General features: G+C 42.1%; 1 protein-coding gene across 5 annotated transcripts in view; it reads right to left on the bottom strand.

The window, feature by feature from the left end:
- fhod3b (formin homology 2 domain containing 3b) overlaps nucleotides 1–25,922 on the bottom strand; it is a 96,799-nt gene that overhangs the window by 15,842 nt on the left and 55,035 nt on the right. For 2 of the 5 annotated variants that reach the window (XM_074653917.1, XM_074653918.1), the window contains exons 4-10: nucleotides 21,826–21,893; nucleotides 19,915–20,020; nucleotides 6,648–6,742; nucleotides 5,608–5,719; nucleotides 4,604–4,698; nucleotides 3,069–3,212; nucleotides 2,644–2,891 (exon numbers count right to left, since the gene is read on the bottom strand). In XM_074653917.1, coding sequence (XP_074510018.1) covers nucleotides 2,644–2,891; nucleotides 3,069–3,212; nucleotides 4,604–4,698; nucleotides 5,608–5,719; nucleotides 6,648–6,742; nucleotides 19,915–20,020; nucleotides 21,826–21,893 — 868 coding nt within the window. Of the gene's footprint in view, nucleotides 1–572; nucleotides 945–1,083; nucleotides 1,228–2,643; nucleotides 2,892–3,068; nucleotides 3,213–4,603; nucleotides 4,699–5,607; nucleotides 5,720–6,647; nucleotides 6,743–19,914; nucleotides 20,021–21,825; nucleotides 21,894–25,922 lie in introns of all 5 variants that reach the window. The other 3 variants (XM_074653914.1, XM_074653915.1, XM_074653916.1) reach the window with 3 other exon arrangements.

Here is a 25,922-nt window from a genome sequence, read left to right as displayed (position 1 = left end):
CTCAATTGCTACAGATCTCTGCAGAAACATGAACAAATAAGACACAGTGACTGTGACTCATGCCAATTCTTTGAATTCCTTAATGCTTTGAATTAATTTATTGACTTGTCTTGGATTAAGTGTGGTGCAGAGCCACAAATGGAAGACAGATGAGTAGTAAATGTCTGCAAAATAATGCTTTCCAGCAAACTGAGAAAAAGGAAGTAATCATGACTTTCCTTTTTTCTAGTACAGTACGTCTTTGGAGATGACAGATCATGCAACATAAATTACATCTGAGGGGAAATAAAGGTGACTATCAAGACAATATTTTTTAAGAATGAAGGAGGTAGAGAGGAACTAAGCTACAGCATGTCCAACACGAATAACCTCATGGGACGGATTCAGAGGAATATTTTCAAGAGAAGATAGAAAATATAATTTTCTTTTAGAATTACTATATCTGCTTTTACTCTTATGATGCTTACAGGTGTCTTTGCTGAGCTACACAGACACCAGTGATGGAGATGACGGTGTGTTGCCACCCTGTAAAGTCTAACACAAGTAGGTGAACTGTAGCTCCTTCCCTCTACCTGTAGCGCCTTTCTCTGTCGTGACTCTCCTCAGCCCCGACAGACACCTGGCTCTGGTTCAAGTCAGGGGACGGAGGGAGAGGTCGAGGGGGAAGGAAGGGAGGTGAGGCTGGGGTAGACTGACACTGAGGGTGTGCTGAGCCTGGCACGCTACGCAGAGCAACACGGAAGACACAGTGAGGTGGCTGGGGAGGAACACACCAAGGACTAAAGGTCCTCTTTCTAGGTGCGACGGACACAGGAGAAGATGGCCTGGTCTTGACGCTGAGATATTCTCTCTGCCCTGGCTGGTCACTGGCTTTAGGGAGGATGTTGGCCATACACTTTAAGTTCAAACACATGTTAGGAGTGTCTGCTACAGCCGGAGCCACACTAGGATGACAAAATACACAAGAGAGTAGGAGTCCAAAGGGAATGAAGACGCATAAGAATACTTTCAAATGGAAGAAAAACTACTGTATGAGGGAAACGGGGGAATCACGCTCGGGGGAAACCAGTTGGCCTAAAATACCTGTAGGCGCCCTGTCTAGAGGACTCAGTGACCGGATGACTTTCATCATCTGCCTCGTCCTCGTCCTCCTCATCCTCCTCCTCCTCTCCCTCCTCCTCCTCCTCCTCCTCTCCTTCCTCCTCCTCTTCTTCCTCTTCCTCTTCTCTGTAGTGAGGAGGAGGGATCAAGGGGTTGAAAGGAGGAAAGGGAGGATGTAGGCAGGCGAGAGGAAAGAGAAATTGAACAGAGACAATATGAAAACACAGAGCAAAGGAAAGCCCGGGCGAGACACAACACACAGAAATGACAGACACTTAAAACATGCTCGTCAAAAAGCATCAGAAGTAGAAGTAGAGAGACAAACATTCGAAAGATGTACAAGAAAGTTAGTGGGTTTTGACAAGTCAAAGACAACGTCTCAAAATGTTAGAAATGGATATGCACGGGCAACAGTTACAACTACATTCAAGTGTAATTTCTAATATTTTAACATTCAATTCAATAACAAGTGTTGGGGATGTAGGAAATATCTTGTGTGTTTGAACTGAAATATCGTCATACATGAGTCTGTGGCCACTTTGCTATTTGGATCCCTCTCAGTTGTCTGGATTTCATTAGCAATATGGAAAATGGTGATCTTCAAAGGCGGCTCGGATTTCCTGCGGTGGACTGGAAGAAGCTAGGTATCATATGACCTGCTGGATTGAATTTAAGTATACCTGAAGACCTGAGTGCTACCAGAAATATTAGGACATACGCTACTTAAAAAAAGCTTGCTGTTAATGAGAGGTGATTTAATAATGTGGAGCTAGGACAGACAGAAAAACAAGGCAAAAAATAATTCCTAGTTTAAAACTTGTTTTTGTCTTCTGGTGTATGAACTATAATAAAAAGGGTAATGAAGGGTTAACGTGACTTCCATAAAAAGGAACTGTCTGACTAAATTGTTCTGGTGCTTTTATAGGCATAGTCCAAGCTACTGCACAATTGAACAAGATTGCAATTTGCTTCTTGCTTGAATCACCAGTTGTGGTTTTCTCCGAGTTTGTATTTGTTGTGTATAAAACAGATGGCATTGTGGCGTTTGAGTTCAACGCACTCTCACTGAAGGAAGCCTGACTCGAGACAGAGAACAGATAGCTCATATCATGTGTTTACAGAAGCTTCCTATTTCCATCTATGGCAGGGGAATGTCTCTGACAGTGGGGAAATTAATTCAGATGTCACTTTGCAGCAACGGTCTCCTCTCTGCCGTTCTTTAAATTACTATATAATTAAATTCTCTGCTCTGGCTCTGGACAGAGTAGACGCATCTCTCCAAGGCTGAAATATAATACAACACTTGCAGTCAAGCTGTTTCCTATGAAACAGAGTAATACTCCATGGACCAGGAATAATTTGTGATTCCTTTTTAGTTGCAGCTATCTCTCAGGGTTTAAAATATACAAGATCAAAACAAACCCTCCTGGCTGAACCTTTTAAAACCAGGACCAGACCAAGTTCAAGCTAAAATGGAAGCAAGGATAACGGTTCTTTTCTTCTTCCAGTTTTCCATTTCTCTCCGTCCTCCCCCTGCCTCACCTTTCACTGATGTCTTCAACACGTTGGCCACCGAAGGGCAGGAAGCTGCTTGCGTGAGTATGAGGGCTGCTGGGTGATGCTGGGGCAGAAGCGTGGCCTCTGCTATTCTGGAGCGAATGTCTCCGGCTGCGTCTTCTTTCCAGGCCTCGCCTCTCGTTGGTGCCACCAACGCTGGCCCGCCGCCGGTCCTTTCGGACGCTGGGAGGCAACTGGGTTTCATCGTCTCCGTCCTCGTGGCGGAGAGTCACCTGGATCATAGAGAAACTGAGTAAATAAACAGCAACCTTGGTACACACTTCATTTCTGGCTGCCGTATGAGTGTGTGAGATGTCATGGGACCTGCGACCTATTGTGAGACACACACGCCCAATAACATTACATTAAGGCTGGTTGTGATAATGTTGTGGCAGCGTATGCTTCCTGACCTCGTAGATGTTGAACTGTTCCACGAGGTCGAGGTCAGTGCCTTTCCGGCTCAGATGTCTCTGGGCCACGGCTTCGATGCCCTTCTCCTCCAGACAGTCCACCATGTCGTAGTAGGAGTCCTGGTCTGGGAGGCCTGCCAGAGTCTGAAATACAATCACATTCAATAAGAAAAAAAAAACACGATAAAAACCTTGTCTCTGCAATATTTCAGATTAACTGTGAAGGAAAAATAAATTAGAACAATAAAGAAAGATGGCCTGAGAGACAGAAAGGGAGTAAAATTACTTTTTTCTCTAAACGTTGTATTGAAATGTAATCTGTAGCCAGATATGCTATCTAAATAAACTTCAATCAGTAATATCTAATGCACTTATATTGTCTGTATTTTGACTCCAAAGTTGGATCAAAGTTGCCCTGCGCACTATGAAAAACAGGGCAGGTTCATTATATACATGATACTGTACAATCCATACATATTTTTAATGAAGGTAATCTGTTGTTGTTGGTGTTGTAAACTACTGCAGTGACTCCTTTTTTGTAACAAATGCAATCACAACATACAGATTCAATTTGCACCTGATTCAATCATACTGACAAAGTGTCCAGGCAGATCATTTTTGAAACAATTCAGATAAGAAACCCAGAGGGCGTTTGAAAGATAGAAACCCAGAAAGAAGATAATACACTTAAATAGTAATTTCAATATTTTCCAACCTGGACCCTATTTTCCCATGGTTTTGTGTCTAGCTGACTAATAGGGACAACAATTTCTGAAATTGGTCATTTACGTCATTTACGTCCACAAAAAGTGTTTGTTTTTGCCATGACAGGCTCTAATTGTTATTATAAGTGTCTGACAACTTTATGGAAAGAGTTTTGCTCAAGGAGAAGTCTCGTTCTGAAATCTCGCGAGGTGACGTTTTGCTGAAGACGATGGTGAAATAGTGAATACATCCAGCCGGGCAGATTTTGTTGTGATGGAGTACAGAAAGCGTAGCTTAGTATAATCTAAAGATTTTCAATGTCATGGCTGAATATTTAAATGATTACGACAATGTGGATGAGGTCTTTGAATTTGATGGCCGCCCGTATTTATTTGAGCCAGAGTATACGGATATTCAGATTTCACAACGAGACTTCTCCTTAAGCGGGACTTTGACACAATAACAAACAGACCTGATCAAGCGAAAGGTAAGAAAAACATTTTATTTCCCTTTCCATAATGTTGTCAGACACTTATAATAACAATCTGAACCCATCAGTGGCAAAAACGAGCCCTTTTAGTGAACGTAATGTTGCACTGATGCTGCTCACTTGCTCTTACAGCTCGTTTTGCAGCCTGTTACAGCGTTATCCCTCAGTACTGGACCAATTTCAGAAATTGTTGTCCCCATTAGTCACTTAGACAAAAAAAAAAAGAATAGGGTCCAGGTTGAAAAGTACCGAAGTCACCCTTTAAGGAGCCAAACACGTTAAAGGGTAAGTAATTGGTATAATGCTAGTTGCCAGCCCTAGGTGGTATTCATTCACTGACCTTATTAATGAGTGTCATCGCATACACCAGCAGCTCTGTATCCACTCCATCCTTCTCATCCAGGATCTCCATGATGTTTGACCACAGTTTTGTGCCTGCAGCAGCAAAAGACATGCAACACATTTTACATCACAAGAGAAACTCCAAACACACAGAAAGACACAGCTCAAAAAAAAGTCTTAACTAATCCATCTGCTCATCTTAAGTCATAAAAAAAACCGATTGCAACCTTGCAGGTCCACTAAGGTGCAGGAATCAAAACAAAACTAATGTTGTCATCTCATGGCTCCAGTAGGAGAAATGCAGTCATAGCAGTTTTTAGCAGTGGAAAAACATAGCGGAGGAGACTTGATCTCCGCTGAGAAAGAAGCAGCCGCACGTCTCAGACACAAGGGTCAAGTCCATCTCCTTCTCATCAGGAGACCGGGGATCAGGTTCAGTCTTCTTACGCAACAGCAGAAGTGACGGGATAAGACAGAGCCTAGACAGAAGGGATACCCGACCCCTGCACGGCTGATGCTCAGCCCCGTTGCACACCACGGTACAATGTGGAGGCTTTAGAGCGGCAGGTAACTGAACCCCGCTGCAGACAGGAGTTATATAGTCTTTCTCAATAAGCCTCGTTCCATGCATAGCTAGGGAGCTGCCCAGGACAACTGATCTGACTGCTGTGTAACAGGAGACTGTGATCTGCAGTCAGCTCAGATGAACAGCACAGCAGCCAGCATGGATGACTTGATAAATGGGAATACGTTATTTCACGTATACATTATTGACATTATTCCTGCAATAACTCAATGCTCAAGTTTCACTTGAGAATTACAACTAATATAATGTGAATGTGATATTTCAGGGATATGGAAACAATGTCTTATTAGCTGGACATTCAAATAAAATTCATTTGGACGCAATCCCTCACGCAGTGAATCCATAGAGTCTTGATGCACAGTTTCTTCTGTCTGCAGGTATTGACTTTAACATTCCAAAATCTCTGTACTACTAACCTATTTTGGCATCCACAACATTCACAGCCTTTATGAGCAGGGCGGCGTTAGACTCGGTGTACTCCACAAACACCAGCAGCAGCTTTAGGGCCGTCTTCACCACCAGACGGAACTACACAAAGAGAAAAATACAGTTAACACAGAAATCCCAATGTGGCACCCGCCTGTAAATCCAACCACATAACACATCAGACACTTTATTTCAAGTGCAGACTTTATACTTTTGCTCAAAGAAATGGATCAACACGACACAGAAGATGTGTGAGCTCTTGAACTTCCAACTAACTAAATAGTATCATATTGTCTAAGAAAAGCTTTTCCTGTTTGAAACGTCTTGAGAGGCTTGATAAGAACCTTATGTGATGCAGAGGGATCATTAAATAGACATTTAACAGCTGAGGGGAACATACTGTTCTGTGAGTATGTAAACAGCTCAAAAATAAAAATGACTACAGTTAGAATAAAATAAAAACAAACAGTGAAAAGAGTCTTAAAATAATGAAGCAGCCAGCCAACTAAAAATCCAAGAGGGGAGTAGTAGGCCGGATACACAGCAACGTTTTTAATTTGCTTGAGAATGAAAATCTCATCATGTCAGCCGTGTCATGTCATGTCAGTGGTGATAAAACCATCAGAGTTAATTTAACACTTCTGGGCACTGGACAGACAACACCCCAAAGATCATGGTCAAAATGACTACCGACAATGGAAGTTTTCCTTATCAAATGATTGGGAACACAGAGGGTTTTGATTAAAAAATAATAAGGCGGATGCCAAATATTATTTCAATATTTACACGGGAAGGCAAAAAAGTAATTAATAAGAACAGATAACAGTGGGGGGAGAGAGAGGAGTCGACATAGTTCCCTCATCTGTTGCAAATATCCTTTGCATTATGAAATGTGACCACTAGGGGGCCGAGGGGACCACGATGACAGAGGAAAGGAGTATGTGATTATTCCAATGTTGTCAGTGCACAGATGAGGGTGCTGAGCTGATTTTACAGTCTATCTACTGTGTTTAATGTTCATATTCTTTACCTTGGATCCGACTAGTGTGTAAAGCCACTGGACCGTTTCATTGTGAGATATGAGGCCGTTCATCCCGTCCACATACAGCATTATCTGACCGAGAGCTGGAAAGAGCAGAGAGACAGACAAAGAAAGAGATGGGGTTTGGTTAATCATCTGCCATTTCAGTTGTGTTTTTTTTTCTTCTTTTCACTACAAACTGACCACATTTTGTCAGAACAGACCACTTAGTTAAAACTCACAACGTCCCCTGACATATTGACCACCCTATATGTCCGTAAACAGGACCTTGTCGTATGTATATGAGCAAAAACACATTTTCTGTAGTTGTCAGATATGCATGTATAAAGAAGCACACAGATATATACAAAAATGTGTATTGTTAGTGAAAAGGTTAAAGATATTCTTCTGCCCCATCGTGATTAAATATACAAACAAACTGGAGCAGCTGTGGAGATAAACTTTTCAAAAATCACAACAACTTGTTGAAGACCTAAAAAGGAAAAACGTCACTCGTCCATTCATCCCTCAAGTCAGTGTACACGACTGGAGAGGAAATATTTGAGCCGAGTGCCTCGCTGGATGCTGACATGACTTCCATCTGTAACAGGATACATAAATAAGAAACATAATAAGAGCCAAGGGATCTCTATGGGGCGCAGTAAAAGTGTAGGGCTTCTGTTAAAGAAGGAGATGGGGGGAAGGGAGACAAACACTGCTGGAGAGAAGTGGGACAGACAAAAGCTCCCTTTAAATATGTAGCCTTTTTTTTTTAACAGCATCTCAGTGGCCATCCACAGGGAGTCAATGCATTCACACAGACGACCACAGCAACAGGATGAGCTCAGCTTGAACCCACTGCGACTCTAGGTGATACATTAGCTGACATGGAGCATAGTAGTATAAACAGTATAAACACGTGAACACATCGAAAGTGGAACATTTTTGGAAGGTTTGACTATTTCTTGGCAGAAGCTGTACGGGTTTAAGGGGTTAATACCTCAGAGGATTTTCTGATATTTTCTTTTTCAAACGTGACAAAAGTTAATGAGCTTGTGCTAATCAAGTTCAGAGATGTATGAGTAGCTGGAGACTTCTTCATGAGCTGCAAAAGCTGACAGACCATGTGTTTGATGGGGACAAAAATAACAAAAACAGTTCAATCTTTGACCAACAACTAGATAAAATACTTAAACAGAGCTATGCAAAAAGAGTACCATCTAATCTCCTCTTGCCGTGTTCCTTCAGACATGTTATCATGAGAGGCCTGCAGATTCGGTCATATATTTTCCCTCTCCTCTTCTCTAGAGGGGCATGAAAATCGTGGATATGCTGTAGATAAGCCAAAATTCCCAGGTGCAGCTGCTGTGTGTGCATGGTGCGTGAGAGTGTGTGGGTGGACGCATGACTACATGTGTGTGTGTGCATGCTGACAGCCCACTGCTGCAGCAGCAGGGGCAGTTCATCTTTTATCAATCAGGGTTAATTACTCACAACATGTCAGGGCCAGAGCATTCCTGACAGTCCTCTCTCCCGCTGCGAGCTCAGAGCCGCGTGTCACAGCAGTCAGCGGCTCGGACAACATGGCGAATCAAAGCCGACCACATCAGAGTGTGTTTATGAAAACATGATTAACCTCCTCAGTCAGCGCGGTCCAGAGTGTCAGCCTCTCCTGTGACTCCCCCCCCTCTTTGTGTGGGACCACTGCTGACAGACGAGTGTCAGCGGTAATGACATGACGTACAGCTGCTCTACTGAATGCCAAAAAAAGATCCAACTAGCATGTAAAAAGTGGCTAAAATAACTGTTCACAGTAAGTCTTTATACACAGCTGGGACTTTTTGCCGGGTGAGTAATGAGCTACACGCTTCTTTTCAAATCCGTAGCCGATGTCTGACCTGTAATATCATCAATGCGCGGAGACTTTTATCTCTGGTGTGCACCTGTGTACAGTATCTGGTGAGGTTTTGAGGAATGTCCAATTGAGAACAGGGGTGAGAAAAGATAGGTGGCCTTAATGAGGCTTTTTAAAGTGTCATTAAACAACATGTATGTTCAGCTGTTGACAGATGAGACTCTACTGATTGTTCCCAAAAGTCAACCGCAAATTGGAACGACTTCATTCTGACATGTTATCATAAGATGTTATTAAAAGATATCATCGATAGGTTAGTGCTTTTTTTTTTTTTTTTTTTACTTAAGCACGTAGCCAAGTAAAATAAAATCTGAGTGAATGTCTATATCATATGTTCATTTAATTTAGTGAGCAGTAAAGATACAGAAATGATACGATATTCAAACACGCCACAAACCACACAATCATTACCTTTTCTCTCGGATTCATTAAAACTACTGCTTCATGGAATTATTCAATGCCAGCTGCCATTTATGTACAATTCAACTTTGAGTACCAGAAACCACACGGACTGCAGTTACCCTGTGAACAGTTAGGTAAAACGATACTGTAAGTGTTTTATAATAAAAAAAAAAAATTACCTTTCATTATAGGAAAGTGCAACCTTAAGCATCCGGTCAGAAACTGTTTAAAGGAAACATCTAATTACTCTCAAAGCAATCGCCTTTTGTGAACTTCAAAAGGAAACTGACTTCCCCACACTTGTGATTAAATTAGTCGTGAAACAGTTCCGGGAAAATGGAAAGTTACCTGTGTGTTGCAGTTCAGGCTTTGAAAGCGAGATCAAATCTCTATAGTGTGGCGTACTTTCCCAGCCTTGTACCTTTCTGAATAGCTGAGACTGTGGGTCCAGAACATGGGATTTGATTTTAAACTCTACAACAGACAGTCATCAATAACTCTGGAAGAAGGGTTAATAAGAAGAGCATGTGAGTGCTGAGTCTGTACAGGACAAGCATCCACTTCAAGCACTGATCTGGGGCCAAAAATGTGGGCCTCCATTCGAGTAATCATGAGCAGCTCTATAATACCTCACACAAAGTACAACAATAACATTGCTAAGTCCCTTTGCATGTATGTCACGTAATGAGATGTTGGCAGACAATGAGCTGCCTTCAAAGCTCAGTGATTAGAATTTAAATGTAAGCTATTATGGAAACGGATAGCCGAGGAAGACAGATTTAGCTAAAAAAGAAACTTGGAAGTGTTCAATGAGGAGCCTGGCGTCTTCTACGGCACTCTCATTCTCCGTTTCTTTCAGTACTTAACATGCGTTTGCCCTAAGTATTAAGTGTAAAGAGAACATTTTGAATGGTATCGAGGTGCAGAAGGGAACCACAGACCCTGTGTGGAAGAGACAGACCCTGTTCCTGTGTCTGAACCAGAACTCTGAGAGAAGTAAAAACTAATGCAACTGAGGTCTGGTGGAAGTGTTTCTTCAGGGCCTCTCCCTCTCATAAACCACAGCAATTATCTTCCACAGCCCCAGGAATGTGCAGGAAGGGCTGCTCCCTGACCACTGCCGAGGTGAGAAGCACTCTGAGGTCTGGGTGGCAGCACCAACACGAGCCGGGCTGACTTGGAAAAAAAAAGACAACCTTATCTATGAAGATGCAAGAAATCAACTCCACAGCTTCCCCTCTACAAAACTGTTCACTCCACTTCCATTCACCACTCTGCCCCTTTGGTTTCATTTACATTTTGGAATTTATCAAAACTGGGTCAGCCAAAATGTCTGTCAGCATGCAACATTTATTTTATCAAGACTTTGGGATCGGGGCCAAATCTCCATCCCATAAAGCACAACTTAGAGCCTCTTATCTTATTATGCTCTGCATTAGAGGGGAGCTGCACTCAGGTCTAGTGCCTCCCTGTACCCACATGAGCTGGACGTGGTTTAATGCAAAGTCTGGAAAACACTTTTTATGTAGATTCTTGTTCTATTGTGTCACCGTAATCAGAGTAAATCATTTGAATTTCAAGAGTGGAGTGTCCACGTTGGATTTCTGGGAACACAGACAACACTGACCTGTGAATTCACTGTTTCTCATGTCCACTTTACTGATGTTCCGTGTTGATCGAGCAACCGCTTTAACATCACACATAATCATTTAATGAACTGTCAATATAAAAATGTTGATTAGTACAGTTCACAAAATAATCTCCATTCTGATCTTTTTCTGCAGAGGTTAGTGTCATTGGAAAAAAAAGTGAAAACTTAAAGGTAGGGTTGGTAGTGTGCTGTTCAAATACATTTTTGTTATATTTGTTGAAATTCTCATTATATCCTGACAGCAATCAATAAATCAAATGCTCTGACAAAAGAAAAAAGGAAATAATCCGGTATCTGTGGCTGTTGCAGGACTGTAATAAGCCCGTCCAATCATTTCATTCGGCCCGACCTGCCTGCCTGCATGCACTCTGCCCATGCACTCCTTGCACGTCATCGGAGTCTTCCACAAGCTGCCAGCTTGACAGCTGTGAGTACTAACAATAACCATGTTTGTTGTTTACCTTCATTATGATATGTTTACGTTCATAATGATAATTTTGGGGGAGTGGCTTTGGAGGGACGGACTGTCAGTGTTGCCGACTTGGCGGCTTTCTCATTACATTTAGCGACATTTGGAGCTAGTGCTGCTAGCTACTTTAATTGGAAAAGAGTTCGCAACACTGGGCTGGATTTTCGGTTGGATCATTTTTAAAATGTAATGTGCTCTTGCTGGTTTCTCAGCATTACCGACCCTACCTTTAAAGGGGACTTATCATGAAAAACTCTAAAACTGGGTTTATGGAGTGCCTACCAACTCACAAACTGTGAAATAAGACAACACAGTCTGTTTTTTGTGGGCTGTGTAGATCAGAAAAGATGTGATTGAACAAACCATTCAGATTTGGCTCATTAGAATGTACCGCCCACAACTTGAGAACTACCTTTGCAGACTTTTTCAGGAGGGGTGGTTAAAGAGACAGACGCTAAAACGGAGCTTTTCAGAAAGAAGATGAATAGAGGTATATATTCAGGCAGACAGTGTGAGAAAAATAAAGTGTTTTTTTTTACATTAAAGCATGCAAACATGGTAGAAAACCAAAATAAACCTGGAAATGAGCGTAATATGTCCCCTTAACAAGCTGAAAGATTTCCTTTTAGTACTGTCATGTATCATGACTGCCTCTTCCATGCCTCTAACTAGCTTCTCATTTAGAGTCTGTCTACCATAAAAAGACCAGTTAATACTCAATAAGACATGTTCATGGGTTACGTTCCATTTGTTATTCAGCTAATCACCCAGACCATTAGAGCCAGACAAACTGCCTCTGCCAGACCAATTCAGTCACCGAGTCGACTGCCAGACTTACATTGAGCCCTATACAGTAAAACAACAGGGGGATGCTTCCATTTTCAGTCCTGAATACATGTCTGCCAGTATTTGACACAATTTACTGTGGGCCTAAGCCCAAACAAATCCCCTAAAGACAAACAAACAAACATCATGGAACAATAGCATGAAGTAAGGCAGGGGAGCCTTTCCAGTATTTGGCTGAGCGAGCTCTACAGGCGCTGCAGACCTGATGAACTACTGCAGTGCTGAGCGGGGCACAGTGAGCCGAGTAGACTACAACACTGTATGGAAAATAAAAAGGCTGAAACATGTGATACTTCTCGATTTCCTCTGTATTCAAATAGTAAAAGCTGATTACGTTACAGCTGCTACTCTGCCGCATTTCAGAAAATCATTTTCGGACAATGAACAACTGGGGAAAGCCCAAACAGATGAGCTTTTCCCATCCCATCCAAGTGGGGAAGACTTTGGAGAAAAGCTACGGCATGACATCCACCCACTTGTAGAGTGAGCTGAAAGATGAGCTGCGGTAAATTCTTACTGCTCTTGAGAGAGTAGTGGTGTGATTTGCTCTGGTTCTGGCCAGCCATATGCTGAATCCAGTCCCAAAATACAGTCAGCTCACAGGAATCAGCCGTAAAACCCACTCCAGGGCTGAGGATTTCAGTCTATCTGCCCGCGTGCTGCATTACTGCAAAAGATTTATTTTTTTTCCAAATTATAGTTTATGTATCTTAGACGGCGAGGTCAGAGATGATAAAATAAGAGCTTGAGAAATGAACCAAATCAAACATTCTTATAATATAATTGGCTTGTATACTGAATTCTGTTACAGTATAACAGGCTGCAGCGCAGGCTTGTAATTCCACCGCCAGCGGGTTTGCTAAGGCTGAAAACTTCTACAGATGCCGGGAGAAGAAAAGCAGAATATAGGTCAGGCAGGTGGGGTTGAATTGGGTTCAGATGCAAGCTGTCTGCTCAAGTGAGGGGGATCTGAAGGGGGCTGCAGGGGTCTGAAACAGGGGGAGGATAGGGTGGGACGTTTCCGGTAGGAACAAGGCTCTAACCAAAAACATGACAACAGGTTATGTTTTTCTATTCAGTTAAAAGGTTGTCTGGTCATGTATTAAACTCTTAATTGCTATCCTGTGGGTAAAGGATGTTAAATTAACAGGTGGTGTATAAAACAGTCCATGGAGTGAACAGTGGTGTTTGTTTATCAGTTTGAAAGCTGCCGATTTAATTTAATAGAGAGACGCCGTACTGGAAAATGTTGCCAGTGGAGCAGAGAGTTGAGAGGTTGTAGCTGAAACCATGTGTAGCCCTCACTTCCTAAAGTTCCTACAACCAAATGAAGTCATTTCTGTCATCCCAAAAGAGAGAAGTCTCAGACAGGTAAAGACACTAAATTATGTATGACAATATAATTAGCTTTTTTTTAAGTGGACAAAACCTTGAAAGCAATGAAGATTATTTTGGGGACTTTTTTCAGTGTTGATGTTTGGTTATCCTTTTATAATGAAGTAAACAAAACAACTGTCAAGTGACCTTTAGATACACATTAAGTGTGAATGAATTAACCTTTAAAAGCACAAGAGTGGTATCATGGACGTGTGTGTTTGTGTGTGTGGTGAGAGTGAGTGTTGAGTGTTTTTCAGATTGAAAAGCTTTGCACAAAGGGGCAGCGGGAACAGCGGCTGGCTCTGAGATGCAGGAGATTGGGTGGAAAACATGCACGTGTTCCCCATGGGATCTCATTACAAACCAGGAGTTCAAGTTCCGATTGGTACGACATGGCAGAGCATTCCCGGAGAGCTCCTTCTCGCTCCAAACACAGGGCTTGTCCACATTATGTGTGTCAGTGGTTCCTGTGTTTTCCATCTCAAATTTCCTTTTATCCCAGATCACTCAAAAAAAGGAAATGATCACACCTATAATAACCAGCACATACATTAGCACGAAGCCTCTCAACCCAGCCCAGACAGAATGGAAATGTTTACCAAGACGATGGGCCGTAGTAAAGGTCTCCCCCCCTCTACAACAGACGACCTATAACACAGCCAGACAACACAATACACACTGTTTCCAACAAGAGCTTCCAACATTGCTGTTAACCCGACTGTGCCTGGGTTTTCACTTAATGCTCAGTGAAATGGTGAAACCAGCACGGGGAGAATTCAGTTACACTTGGGTCAGAATATAACACAAAAACAATGATCCTGATTCTAAATTAAGACAAATAAAATGTCACTCCAATACGAAATGGTATATTGGAAAAACTTTTAGTAGAAATATCTGAGTAGTAGTGACATTAGCTACATGACATCACTTCAATCTAAAAGTCAGTCTAACATTTAAATGTTTTTGTTTTTTTTATTTGACAAATTATCTGTTGATCAATATCAAGCAATGCTTACATAGTTATGAAGATATCAACTTAAAGGTACAGTGTGTAACATCTGACGGCATCAAGCGATGAGGTTGCAGATTGTAACCTGTAAACATCTATGGTGAAAAAGCAACCTATCTCGAGCCAGATGTTGTAAGAGTAGCGTCGGTCATTTGGAGAAGAGCAGATCCAGTGTTTAGAGTGTGTGTGTACGAGGGAAGTGAGTGGTGAAGCAAGAGAGAGAGAGCGACGGAGAATGCGTGCGAGCGAACAAGTGACCTAGTGAGGCAGAAGACAGAGTTAGTTTAGCTCTGAGAATATCAAGTTAATGTTCAGTGGAAGTTGCTTTTTGTGCAGAAATAAATGCTGCAGCTCCTCAAGACCAACAGGGTTTTCTTCCGGAGTGAGTAACGTTATCGTTAACACAGTGGTTTGTCCGTTCTGGGCTACTGTAGAAACAGGCAGCTGGCTCGGTGAAGAGGACCCGCTCCCTATGTAGATATAAAGGGCTCAGTCTAAGGTAACGGAAACACAATGACTCTTATTTTCAGGTGATTATACACTAAAGAAAACATACTTATTAATATTATATTCCATTTCTGCCAATTGATCCACTGAATTGTTACACACTGGTCCTTTAATATAAAGGTTGATTATCCCTATGTCTATTCTTAGCTTGGTGCAATGGAGGCCTAAAGGTTTGCAGGTTTTCTATCCAACCAAACACCAGAGCATCTGGTTTCACTGATTAAACTCCTTATACTACAAAGGAGGAGTGAATAAGAGAAATTAGCCGCTATTGGGTTTGTTTACAATGACACACACTTCTGGCTAACAGACCGCCATACAGACTCGTCACCGGATGTTCTGCCACACATATATTGAGAAACACTATAGAGACCAGCAACAATTTATACAAAAGGGTCTTGTGTTTCAGGTGCACTTGTGAAAAAGCCTGCCGCCCACTAAAGTTACTGCTGTGTGTGACACTAAAAGCCGGACTGAGCGCTGCATTGGGAGCAGTGTTCCAGGTCCCAGACAGTTTAAGAGGCAATGAAACACTTGACTAGAGCACATCTCCCCTTCCCATCGAAAGCCCTCCAAGCAGCTCCCTCTGGAAACCAGGAAGTCAAGGTGCTTTAACTTATGGCATCATAACTGCCGTGTCATTAAAAACAGAGGATCTCAAGATGGGTAGCAAGAGAGAGAGAGAGAGAGAGAGAGATACAGATAGAAAGAGAGGGCAAGGATGAGATAAAATCACAAAATGAAATATGGGCATGATGTATTTGATACAGCACAACTCCCATTTCTGTGGAAGCTATAAATTCACAAATATAACTTATAGCATGTGATGAGATAAGGCCTTCTGGGTATGACAGTAATTTATGTGTTTAAGAATGTATTTTCCTAAAATAGTATCCAAGACTGCTTTGAAAGGTGTAAAAAAAAGACTGTTTCCCTAAATTCCTACAGATCAAAAACTTAAGCTTCACCTCCAATTTGACTTAGAGATGGCTGGTGTTTCGTAAACAGCAGCGTGCAGACAGAAATGGCATGGCCTTGAAGGAGTGCAAACAGAGAAAGTGTTGCTAAAAACATAGCTCGTGGTGATGAATGTCAACAGGGAACATTTCAAAGCAGGGAATAATTGTTTCAAGTTGACTATAATTGGTTTGTCTTTAATCTCTCTGCCGCTCCCATTTTACGGTTACTCAGTTGTTACTTTTGTTAGTGCTTCTTTCTGTAAATATGACAAGTGAGACAATGATCCAGGAACAAGCTTGTTATTTGTTCTTCCACCTCGTCTCCCGGTTTTGCTCATGATAATAAGTACCATAGGGAGCTTTTTTCTTACCACAGAGAAAAAAGTTTGAGCTTAGTGAAGAAACTTCTTTGACCTTTTTGCACAATCTGCTTTCATTTTAGGGCTGCTGGAGCACTTACTGTGCTGTCAACAATGATGTGTTACTGTGACAACCTATGTATTTATTTATTTCTTTGCAGCTAGCATGGCATTTTCTTTACTTGTTTTTTAAATATTTTGACTCAAAGAAAAAGGTTGCATCTGTTTTCAAAGCTTGAGATGAAGATGATTAAGGGTCAAAGACTTTAAGAGCTGCTTAAAACGTATAAATAAATGGTAGTAAATGAAAGAGAAATTACATTTTACAACCTCGTGAGACCTCTGCCGTTTGAGAAATAACATTCTTCACTACAAAAACATTCAGTGTGAAACCTTCGCTCAGCTTTTCACTTCATCAACTAAAGATTTACGATTTCAACAACTATTTTAGAAAGATCAACGTTCTGTGATGAATTAAACATAACCTCTGTGTTCATTTAATTTCTGAAATGAACAACATGTGAATGCTTTTTTTTTCAAAGAATATCCCTAATGAGCCCTTCATTAGCTTTTTGGCCCCTGTGTGTTAGCAGCACTGAGTGTACAGGAGGACCAGATGGTATAGGCACCTCTGAAAAAGTGACCTCACACCCTTTCCCACTGATGGGGTGATAAAGGCATACAAGCTTTCCCCTGGGCCAAAAAACGCACGCCTCCAAGGAGCTAAGTCCAGCTCTGGAAGCCCTCTGAGCCAGGTGTGAGGGGCCCGGAGAGGGGCCAGACCCCAGCCAGGCAGACACAGAAAATACCCACATCACTGAGGGAGCACTAACTGGCCACAGACACCTCCAGGGCTTTGAGAAGGCGGAATGAAAAAGTGAGGAAAAAGAAGAAAAGTGAGATGGTGTAGATTGCCGAGAGAGCAGCAGGAACTACCATTTTACAATGACGGCAATGTTCCAGAGAGCGAAGGCTGGGAACCTGTTCTTGTAAAACGCATGCAGACTGGTGTGCACGTGTGCCTTTTTCATCTACAAAAGAACCATAAGATTGATTTTTATTCATGAAAGAGAGCAAGATTGTTTTGTCGGAAGGTTTCTAATGCACACCAGACAGATGGGTTCAAGGCTGCATTCCTACTTCTTCTTCTTTTTTTTCTTTTACTGGCCTCAACTTGAAAGACATTACAGTTAAAAAAAAAAAACCCACATTAGAAGTGATCAATGTTTGATACCAAAGCAATTACTGTTGTTGCTTCTCTCTCTGCACGTGTGAAAAATTTCAGGCATCTAATTTACTCCCCTCCTGGGAATCCTTATGACATCCTTTTGGAAGTCATCGACAGCAAAGCAGCCAGATATACTGTATATACATTTCTGACCTGTGCATCTGCGTTCCAGCACATGCTCGACTTGTGTTCTCCGACACATAGCTCACGAGGGATTGGAGTCTGCTATACGCTCCACATCTCCTCAGCTGGTCAGGAGAAATTAGGTCAGGAGTTGAAACAGGTTAAATGGGCTTTTGGGAGAGTGGTAGTTTGGTTTTGGTTTCTCATGGTGATGTAGAGATACATAAGGGGAAACTGCGGAGTCTGCAGAGATGAAGCGATAAATTAGCACATGAAAGAATAGAGAGAACCCCAGAGAAATGCCCTGACACAGATGTTTTATCTGAATTCTCTGGGAGGTAAGAGGGGAAAAAAGGACAGCGCAATAAGGAGGAGTGAAAAGATATGAGAAGCGGTCTCATCGATCACAGCACAATGACACTAACAACTCTTATATGTGGTCAACCCCCAGAGTTTCCAAAAACCTGTTGTTCTCATCCTCTGTCTTATTTTTTGCCATTTACACCGTGTGATTTATCAGTCTGAGTCAGGGACCAGGCCAAGTTCAGATGAGGCATCAAACATTAAACATTAAACATCCGTGCCTGTAGAGGTAGCCCTAGCGGAGGTCATGTTCATGTTTATAACTTGTCCAGGGGGCAACATCAGTGCTTTGTCACGGACATCCGGCCTTTGCTCTTTGATTTTTTTCAATAACAGAAAAGGTCAACAATGAGCAGTTTGGAATATTAGAGCGCAAGCGTTTACGAACACACAGCATTTAATTGAACAAACATGAGGGGTTGGTATCTGATTGAAATGTGCACCCCAAATCATGAGGGTCAAGTACACTGTGACTCCTTTAAGCAAGGCTTAATGAAGAAATAACAAAAGAGGTGTCTGGACTATTAAATTGTAGTCTTTAGGGCAGTCCCGAATAATTTTTTTTGGGCTCCGGAGCTTCAGTAGTAATCAACAGAGTTTATTCAAAGCTTTGGCTGGGGGAGGGGGGAGCGCTGGACTGCTGGACTGCTGGACTGCTGGACCGCCTTAACTTCTTGTAGGCACCATGAACTCAAGTCATTAAAGCAGCACAGTTCCTCTGTCCCACAAGCAGAGGCTTCCCCCACACATGCTTTTGAACAAAAATGTGTCATGATGAGTCTGCACGGCGCTGTTTTGAGGCTTCTGTGTCCACCACAAGCATCTCCTCTCCTCATCCCTCTGTGTGTGCGAGTGTAGAATGGAATTGCGTTTTGAGGCTGATGTCTCCGCGCATTACGCACTGCCAATCCTGGAAGTGCCCGGCTGCAAGCCCGTGTGTAATGCAGCCTGCGGAGGCTTCCTCTCGGTCCTTTTGGTCGGAGCCTCGCCTCTGGGTTTCGCGCCGACATAAGCAACGGCGACGAGGGCTCTTGGCTCATCTCCGCGACATAATCCGGGAAGGACTGAGCGAGAAATTTCTCCTTTCTCGGCTGAGATGGAAGGGATAGCGCTGCAACACGTCTCTTTTGGTTGTATTAAAGGCATTCATTTTGAAGAGATCTGTTATTCTACAGTATTGTTGCTTGTATTGTTATTTGTTATTGAATAAGAAGCATTTTCCAAAAGGGTTGATGTGTTTTATGCATGTTTGTAATCCCAAGGGGGTTAAAAAAACAATGAATATTCGAAAACCAAAATTGAAAATCGATTACCTACCCAACGAACGAATAACAGAATAGTCATATATTCGGATCCAGCCCTTTAGTATTATATGGAACCATTTACCATGAAAGTTGGATCCAAGCTTATGCTTTTGTGTCCCCATTTATATTACGTATTTTCCATAAAAAAACAATTAACTGATGACGTACAGGCTCAGGTTGCTTGACAGAAGTGCAAAAAGATGAGGGAAAACATGAGGAAAAATAAAAATGAGAGAAAAAAAGAGGAGGGGAAATTAGTTTTATGATCTGCAATATCCTGCCAGAACTTTTACTAGCCACTTAAGCATGTGTGACCTGCCCCTTCACAGCAGGCTGTTAAATGGTAGTGACCTTGCATCGAGTGCTATGAATCCCTAGGTCCTCTAGTATCCCTGAACATGCTTGCCTCTGCCCCTCCCCGACCTCAACATACATGACCTTTCACCTTACCGACACGGGACAGATAAATTAACCAGCTGCTACACTTGGCCTCACTTCCACATTATCTGTGGCACACATTTGAGCTTGTTTATACGCCTTAGGTGTGTGAGTGTGAGGAGGTCATCAAGCGCAATCATCAATTTACATGGTGTATGTAAACACATGTGGCTCTGGATAGGTTTATGGAAAGAAAAGTGTTACAGGATTGATTGATTACATCCTCGATTAGCACGTGTTGTAAAGTGAGGTGTGAAAAAAGTCGAGAGGAGGAGAGTATGCTGTGAGTTCATTAAAGGAGTGGTGCTGTTCTGCAGTGGACGTACCCCTGAGGATGTAGTTCTGGTAGTTCTGGTCGGCCTCGGCGCCCACTTTTATCAAACACGTCAGTCCTTCCTCCACCACAAACTCGTGCACCAGGTCCTTGTCATCCTGGAAAGAGGTTGAGGAGAAAGAGGGGGGTATTCAAGAGGCATCATAGACAGAACCAGAGACTACATTGTTTTATTAGTTATTTCTTTTAAACAATAAAATTTGATGACATAACTGTCCTCAGAGTTACGTAACCCTTTGAGTGCATGGATGTTGGTTGCAAATCATAAGCTAAGAATGAAAGAGCACGCAGAGAAATAATGATCTGTAGTTTAATAGCTCACACAACTCTTTCCAATTACTCAAATAGTTTTACTTGATAAAGAAATAAATCAACCCCCAAAACAACTGCGGGAACTGTTGAGATGATTTATGCTGACCTTAAGGTTCACATCTCTCATCTATTTGTTTACATTCAGTTATAGCTATTGCCAGTGCAATGAGCAATGCAATCTGCTTACAGTGTGTGTTCAGATTCCTGTTGCTTTGGTCATTCCCACATTTTGTCCTCGATGAGAAAACCATCTGCATCTCTCACACCTAACGATGAATGTCATTTAAGACTCATACATGTGATTATTAGGGATGTCAATCGATTCAAATATTTTATTTAATTCGTGATTAATCGCAAATTAAATGCACATTTTGTATCTGTTCAAAATGTACCGTAAAGGGAGATTTGTCAAGTATTTAATACTCTTATCAACATGGGAGTTGGTACTCACAGGTACTGCATTTAGCATAAACAATATGCTGAAATCATAACATGGCAAACTCAAGCCCAACAGGCAACAAGCTGTCAGTGTGTCAGTGTGCTGACTTGACTATGACTTGCTCTAAACTGCACGGGATTATCATAAAGTGGGCATGTCTGTAAAAGGCAGATTCGTGGGTACCCATATTACCCATTTTCAGTCACCTATCTTGAGGTCGGAGGTCAAGCCCTTTGAAAATGTCCATGACAGTTTTTCCTCACCAAAATTTAGCGCAAGTTTGGAGCATTATTTAATCTCTTTTGTGACAAGCTCAGGTTTTCTAATATGAAATTAGAAAACCTGAGGAATCCATTGACCATGTTTTCTAATTTCATATTATGCCAGTATCTTCACTCTATCTTTAAAACTGAGCCCGGTACAACCTCCAAAAGATTGATTGCGTTAATGCGTGAAAGAAATTAGTGACGTTAAAACGAATTTGTGTGTCGCATTATTATCGCGTTAACTTTGACAGCCCTAGTGATGATACATGTACACTGCACTACCGCAATGTAGAGAAGTAATACTGATATCAGGCCAGGTGGATATTTTTGTTCCAACCACAAGAATAATCGATATTCTCTACAACGGAAACCCCAAAAAAGCTACTCATAGTGTAAAAAGTGAGGTATTCTAATCTATTCCGGGCCTGCATCAACGTCTGTTGCTCTCTTTTCCATCTAGCTGTCGGTTAACCCTCCCCCTCTATGGCCGACTGCCCACCAGGCCAGCCCAGCCCAGCCCAGCCCAGCCCAGCCCAGCCCAGCCCAGTGTGTGAAGTATGACCAGACCTGAACACTCCACAGCTGCCACGAAGGCAGACTCTCAGCAGCACAACTCTGCCTCAAGAAAACAATGCTGTGTCCAAGAGTGAGTGTGCACTGATGCACGTGTGCATACTTGCATGTTAATGTGTGTACATGCATAGCAACATATGAAGCCCCGGAGCATGGCAGAAGATACTTCACATGCAGACGAATGCTGCATTTTTGGAAAATGCTTATGAGGTCATGAAAAACACAAAACAGTGGAATTCACTGGATATTGTGAGCTGGAGATTTCAAAAATATATACAGTATATCTCTTAAGGATCCAGCAAAAGATGATTACCTGAAAAATCTGCTTGAGGGAGAAGAGGGCTCTCCGTAGCTCCCGTCCAGTTGAGTTGTAGAGTTTTTCTGCGAGAAAGGAAAAGTGGAAAAATCACACACGTGGTCTCTTTCTATGATGTTGTAATACAGAAAGTGAATAAATGAAATGGACAAGAGACTCAGAATCATTGTGACTTCCCTTGAAAAAAAAATAAAGTGCCTATGTCCTACAGTTTTAGTGCATCACTTGCATCACACATGATGTTTCCACGACGAACTACAAATGTCTCCTTCAAAATCACTTCCTCATGTCTGCGTCATGCACACATCATTGTCAGCAATTATCCCGAGTAGCTAAATGTGAAAAATGTCCTGCAAGAGGAATAGTGAGGGCTAAAGAACAGTAGGAGCAACTCGGAGCACATCTGTGGAGAGTTAGTGAACAGTGGATGTTTCCTGCTGACAAAGCCATATCTGTAGCTTACCATAATACAAAGTCAAGGCAGGAACTTTAAGCCAATAGCCACCACAATGGCTAAGAAACAATACACCCATTAATCAGTTATGGAAACACCACAGAGCACTAGAGGAGAGATATGATGGACGACAGATGCTTGTGATTGAGGCGGACATCTCCTGCAACTATTTTGACAATCCTTCACCCTGCGTGCAGTCTGCAGAGTCTGCCAGGGAGTGGCAGCGTTGAGCTCGATATTTGTGGCTCACTCATCACTGCTGTGTGAACTCTGACTCAGCAAAACCTAGCTTGTACTGCTGCAGATACAGCAGCATACAATACAGTCCAGTGCAGTACCGTTAGTACTCTCTCTTTCTGCTTCTCTCAGCATTTACATTTCATTCACCCATCGCTTTTTATTGGGATGCAAAATGCCCTTTTTGGCAGATACTGTCTTGCTTGAAGGCATGATTTGTCTTAGTCAGCAAAGATCTAACAGGAGACAGCATGTACACAAACAGGCATGTTGTTTCTCTCTCTCTCTCTCACACACCCCACATAAAGCACTTTGCAATGTGGCTCTTTTCTGTTTGTTGCACCACTGCAGTTGTTGCAGTCCTGACTGGACGGGCAGGATTTATCACTGTTAGTGCATGAGTGTGTTTTAGTTAGACGTTGAGCACCAAAACATGCAACTGAGAGAGGCAAATAAGCAAACACCAATTCTATTCAGAAGTGTGAGAAACACACACCAATGAGAGCATACGCTTGTGATTCATTATTGTTCCTTCAGCTGATGAAGTGAGAGAGAGAAAGACAGATACATAAACAGAGGGTGTGTGTTGCCAGTTCTGTGGGCGAAACACAGGCTACTTGTAGACACTGGACTAGACAGAGCAAGCACTCGTGGTCTGATGTCTTTGGGTGCCTTTCCAGTGACACGCAGCATTTTCACAGCACACATAAAACATCACACGCAGTGACAGCCTGTTTATGGAGGCCCACTGAGACAACTATCATGCAACATCAGAAAATCCAACCCCTCTGTGAAAAGGACAATTTCGTATATAAAAAAATAAATAAATAAATAACAATTAAAGCTGCAGTGGGTAGAAATGGAGAAAATATGATTAAAAAAAGTTATTTTTATAACTATATACTGACAGTATAGTGCATGAGACAGGTAATCTGAAAAAAAAAATCAGTGCTCCTAATGGCATCTGCAAAATTTCAAAGACCAGAGGAGAAAAAACAATCAGAGCTGAGCTGGAGCCTTGCGGTCTATGAGCAGCTGTCAATCACTCGCAAACTCTGAATCTATATTCGGTTACTGTAATGCCTATTTCTTGCCTCGAATGTTTTCAGAAACATCTTGTAGTGTACTGTTTAGCTGTAAAATGAGAAAGTTTGTGACCCTGTAGTATCATGTTGAGATCAGTTCAGGAAATACCAAGCACCGCCCACCAGCTGGAGCACAGCCAATAGGAACGCTCTCAGTGAAATGACCTGTGATTGGCCAAAGTCTCCCGTCACGGGCTAGATTTTTTTTTTAAAGCCTGAAAACAGAGGACGTGCAGAAGTCTAGTTTTCTCTCAGAAGGCTTGAATTACAATATGCTGAAAGGTTAATATGGAATGTTTGCCCAATGTTGCCAAAAACATTCTGCCTACTGCAGGTTTAATAATCTCTTGTGTATCTTAATAATGCTATACTGTATATGAGTCAAACTTTGGTTCAAAGGTCTGTCATCGCAGGGTAAGGTTGTCCACAGCAGTATAACTCTACACACTTATTACACACACATTATTGGTGTAATCCACTCTACTTCAGAAGGACAAGACATTGGAGATGCATCTGTAATGCAGATAACCTGGAACTGGGCCAAATGTGGTTAAAAGGCTCCTACTTGATGAGGTTGCGTAGTGCAATCAAACACCTAACAGTCCCGTTTCAGCAGAGTTCCTTATCTTCAGGCGATGTCTTGTTTCTAATTTATGGCTCAAATGGTATTTGGTAGGAGTGCAGCCAAGTTTTAAATGTTTCGTGCACTCAGTGCCGTAGATGGCTCAGATGCATGATGAGCAGATGAGTATTGGTCTTTTACGGAAGAGTCCCGGCAAGTCACTGGCAACATCCACAAGGAATAAATCTCTGCAAGTCCAGAGGTAATACGAGGGGAAGCTGTGCGATGTTGGTGATTTGTGTCTTTATAAATAACAGGAAGGAACTGTGACCGGACCTTTTCAGCTCGGGCCCCCCAGTTGTAGAACTCCCACGTTGCCGGCATCATCTTTTAAATATCCTCTCAAAACTGACCCATATTTGTACTAGTTGCTGCTCACTTTTATTTCATTCACTCCTTTTTCAAACGTCTGATTCTATTTCATACAGTAATCATCGTCATTGTGGTAAAGCACTCTGTAACTCTACTGATAAAAGTGATATATAAATAAGTAATAATCAATTTACATTATTACATTCAGATTTATTGCTGTAAAATGTAGAAATACCAAAAATAAACAATGTACTTTTTATGCTTCCAGTGCTTTTAAGCAACAATGCGATTGCTCTTCTCTGTCAATTTCAATGTATCAAATCTCAAATTACATTGAGATTTTTTTTTAGATTTAATACAGATTTATATATTTAGTCTGAGCTTGCATCTGTGGTTGATTCTACATCCTGTAAAAAGCAGCCAGAGCTTTTTAACTACTGCACCCTCCCCTGCAGGTCAAGGTAGGGCCACATCCATTGCCTTGTAGCTCAGGAAGATGACTCAAAGTTTAGATTAGCGATCTCTAAACAGACACGCTCTCTGATCACTGGAGCGGAAAGCCAGAGGAAGATACTCTAGGTTACTCATCACACCTTCACCATACAAAGCACACTTGATTTGTGGTCCCACTTCAACAAGTCCTGAATCAGCGTGCTCTTTTTCTTCCCGTAACTGCACTTCCTCACGGACATTGAGTGTTAATCAGTCAACAGATAAATTACGCCAAGCACTGCTGAACAGCCAGTGATGCCCAGATCACAGCACAGCATTACAGCAGTGATGCATCAGCACCTGGGTTCAAATAAATCCCAGGAGCATGTTTCGTGTGTGCATGTGTGTGTCAATCAGCAACTGCATGGCAGAGCAAAATTCTCCCATGCAGAGTTCCACTGCCATTCACCTCAATAAAACTGTCAGAGAGTTATTCCTGCCCAACACTAAATGAAGCCCATCTGCAGGAACAGACAGTTCCCTCCCTGTCCCTGTCCGCAGTCCACACACCGATGCACCTCTCAGAGGCCCATCTGTAATGAGAAATAGCTCAGTGGAGATTAGTTCCATACCATGTGGCACAGATATGCACCCAAAAGTATGGGCCATCTTTAGGAAAAGACCCTAGGAGGCACACTCTTGTAGTCTCTATTCAACTCACTACATTTGTTATGGATTTGTTATCGGGTCAAGACAAACCTAGGGTTAGAAGAACAAAGAAAGATATGATGGATTATACTTAGATTGGGCACAAAACACTCTGGGCACTTGTAGCTCTCCACCGCTTGACCTTAAGGTTGATATAAGAGCCATCTAACCATGTTGCCAATTACTCTTCATACCACAAAACAAGACACGCTTAAACAAAAAAAAATGCACGAGTGCAGATGAG

The sequence above is a fragment of the Sebastes fasciatus genome, chromosome 12 (genome assembly GCF_043250625.1).
Source record: "Sebastes fasciatus isolate fSebFas1 chromosome 12, fSebFas1.pri, whole genome shotgun sequence".
NCBI classification, from domain to species: domain Eukaryota; kingdom Metazoa; phylum Chordata; class Actinopteri; order Perciformes; family Sebastidae; genus Sebastes; species Sebastes fasciatus.
This window is presented reverse-complemented; position numbering and strand designations above follow the sequence as displayed.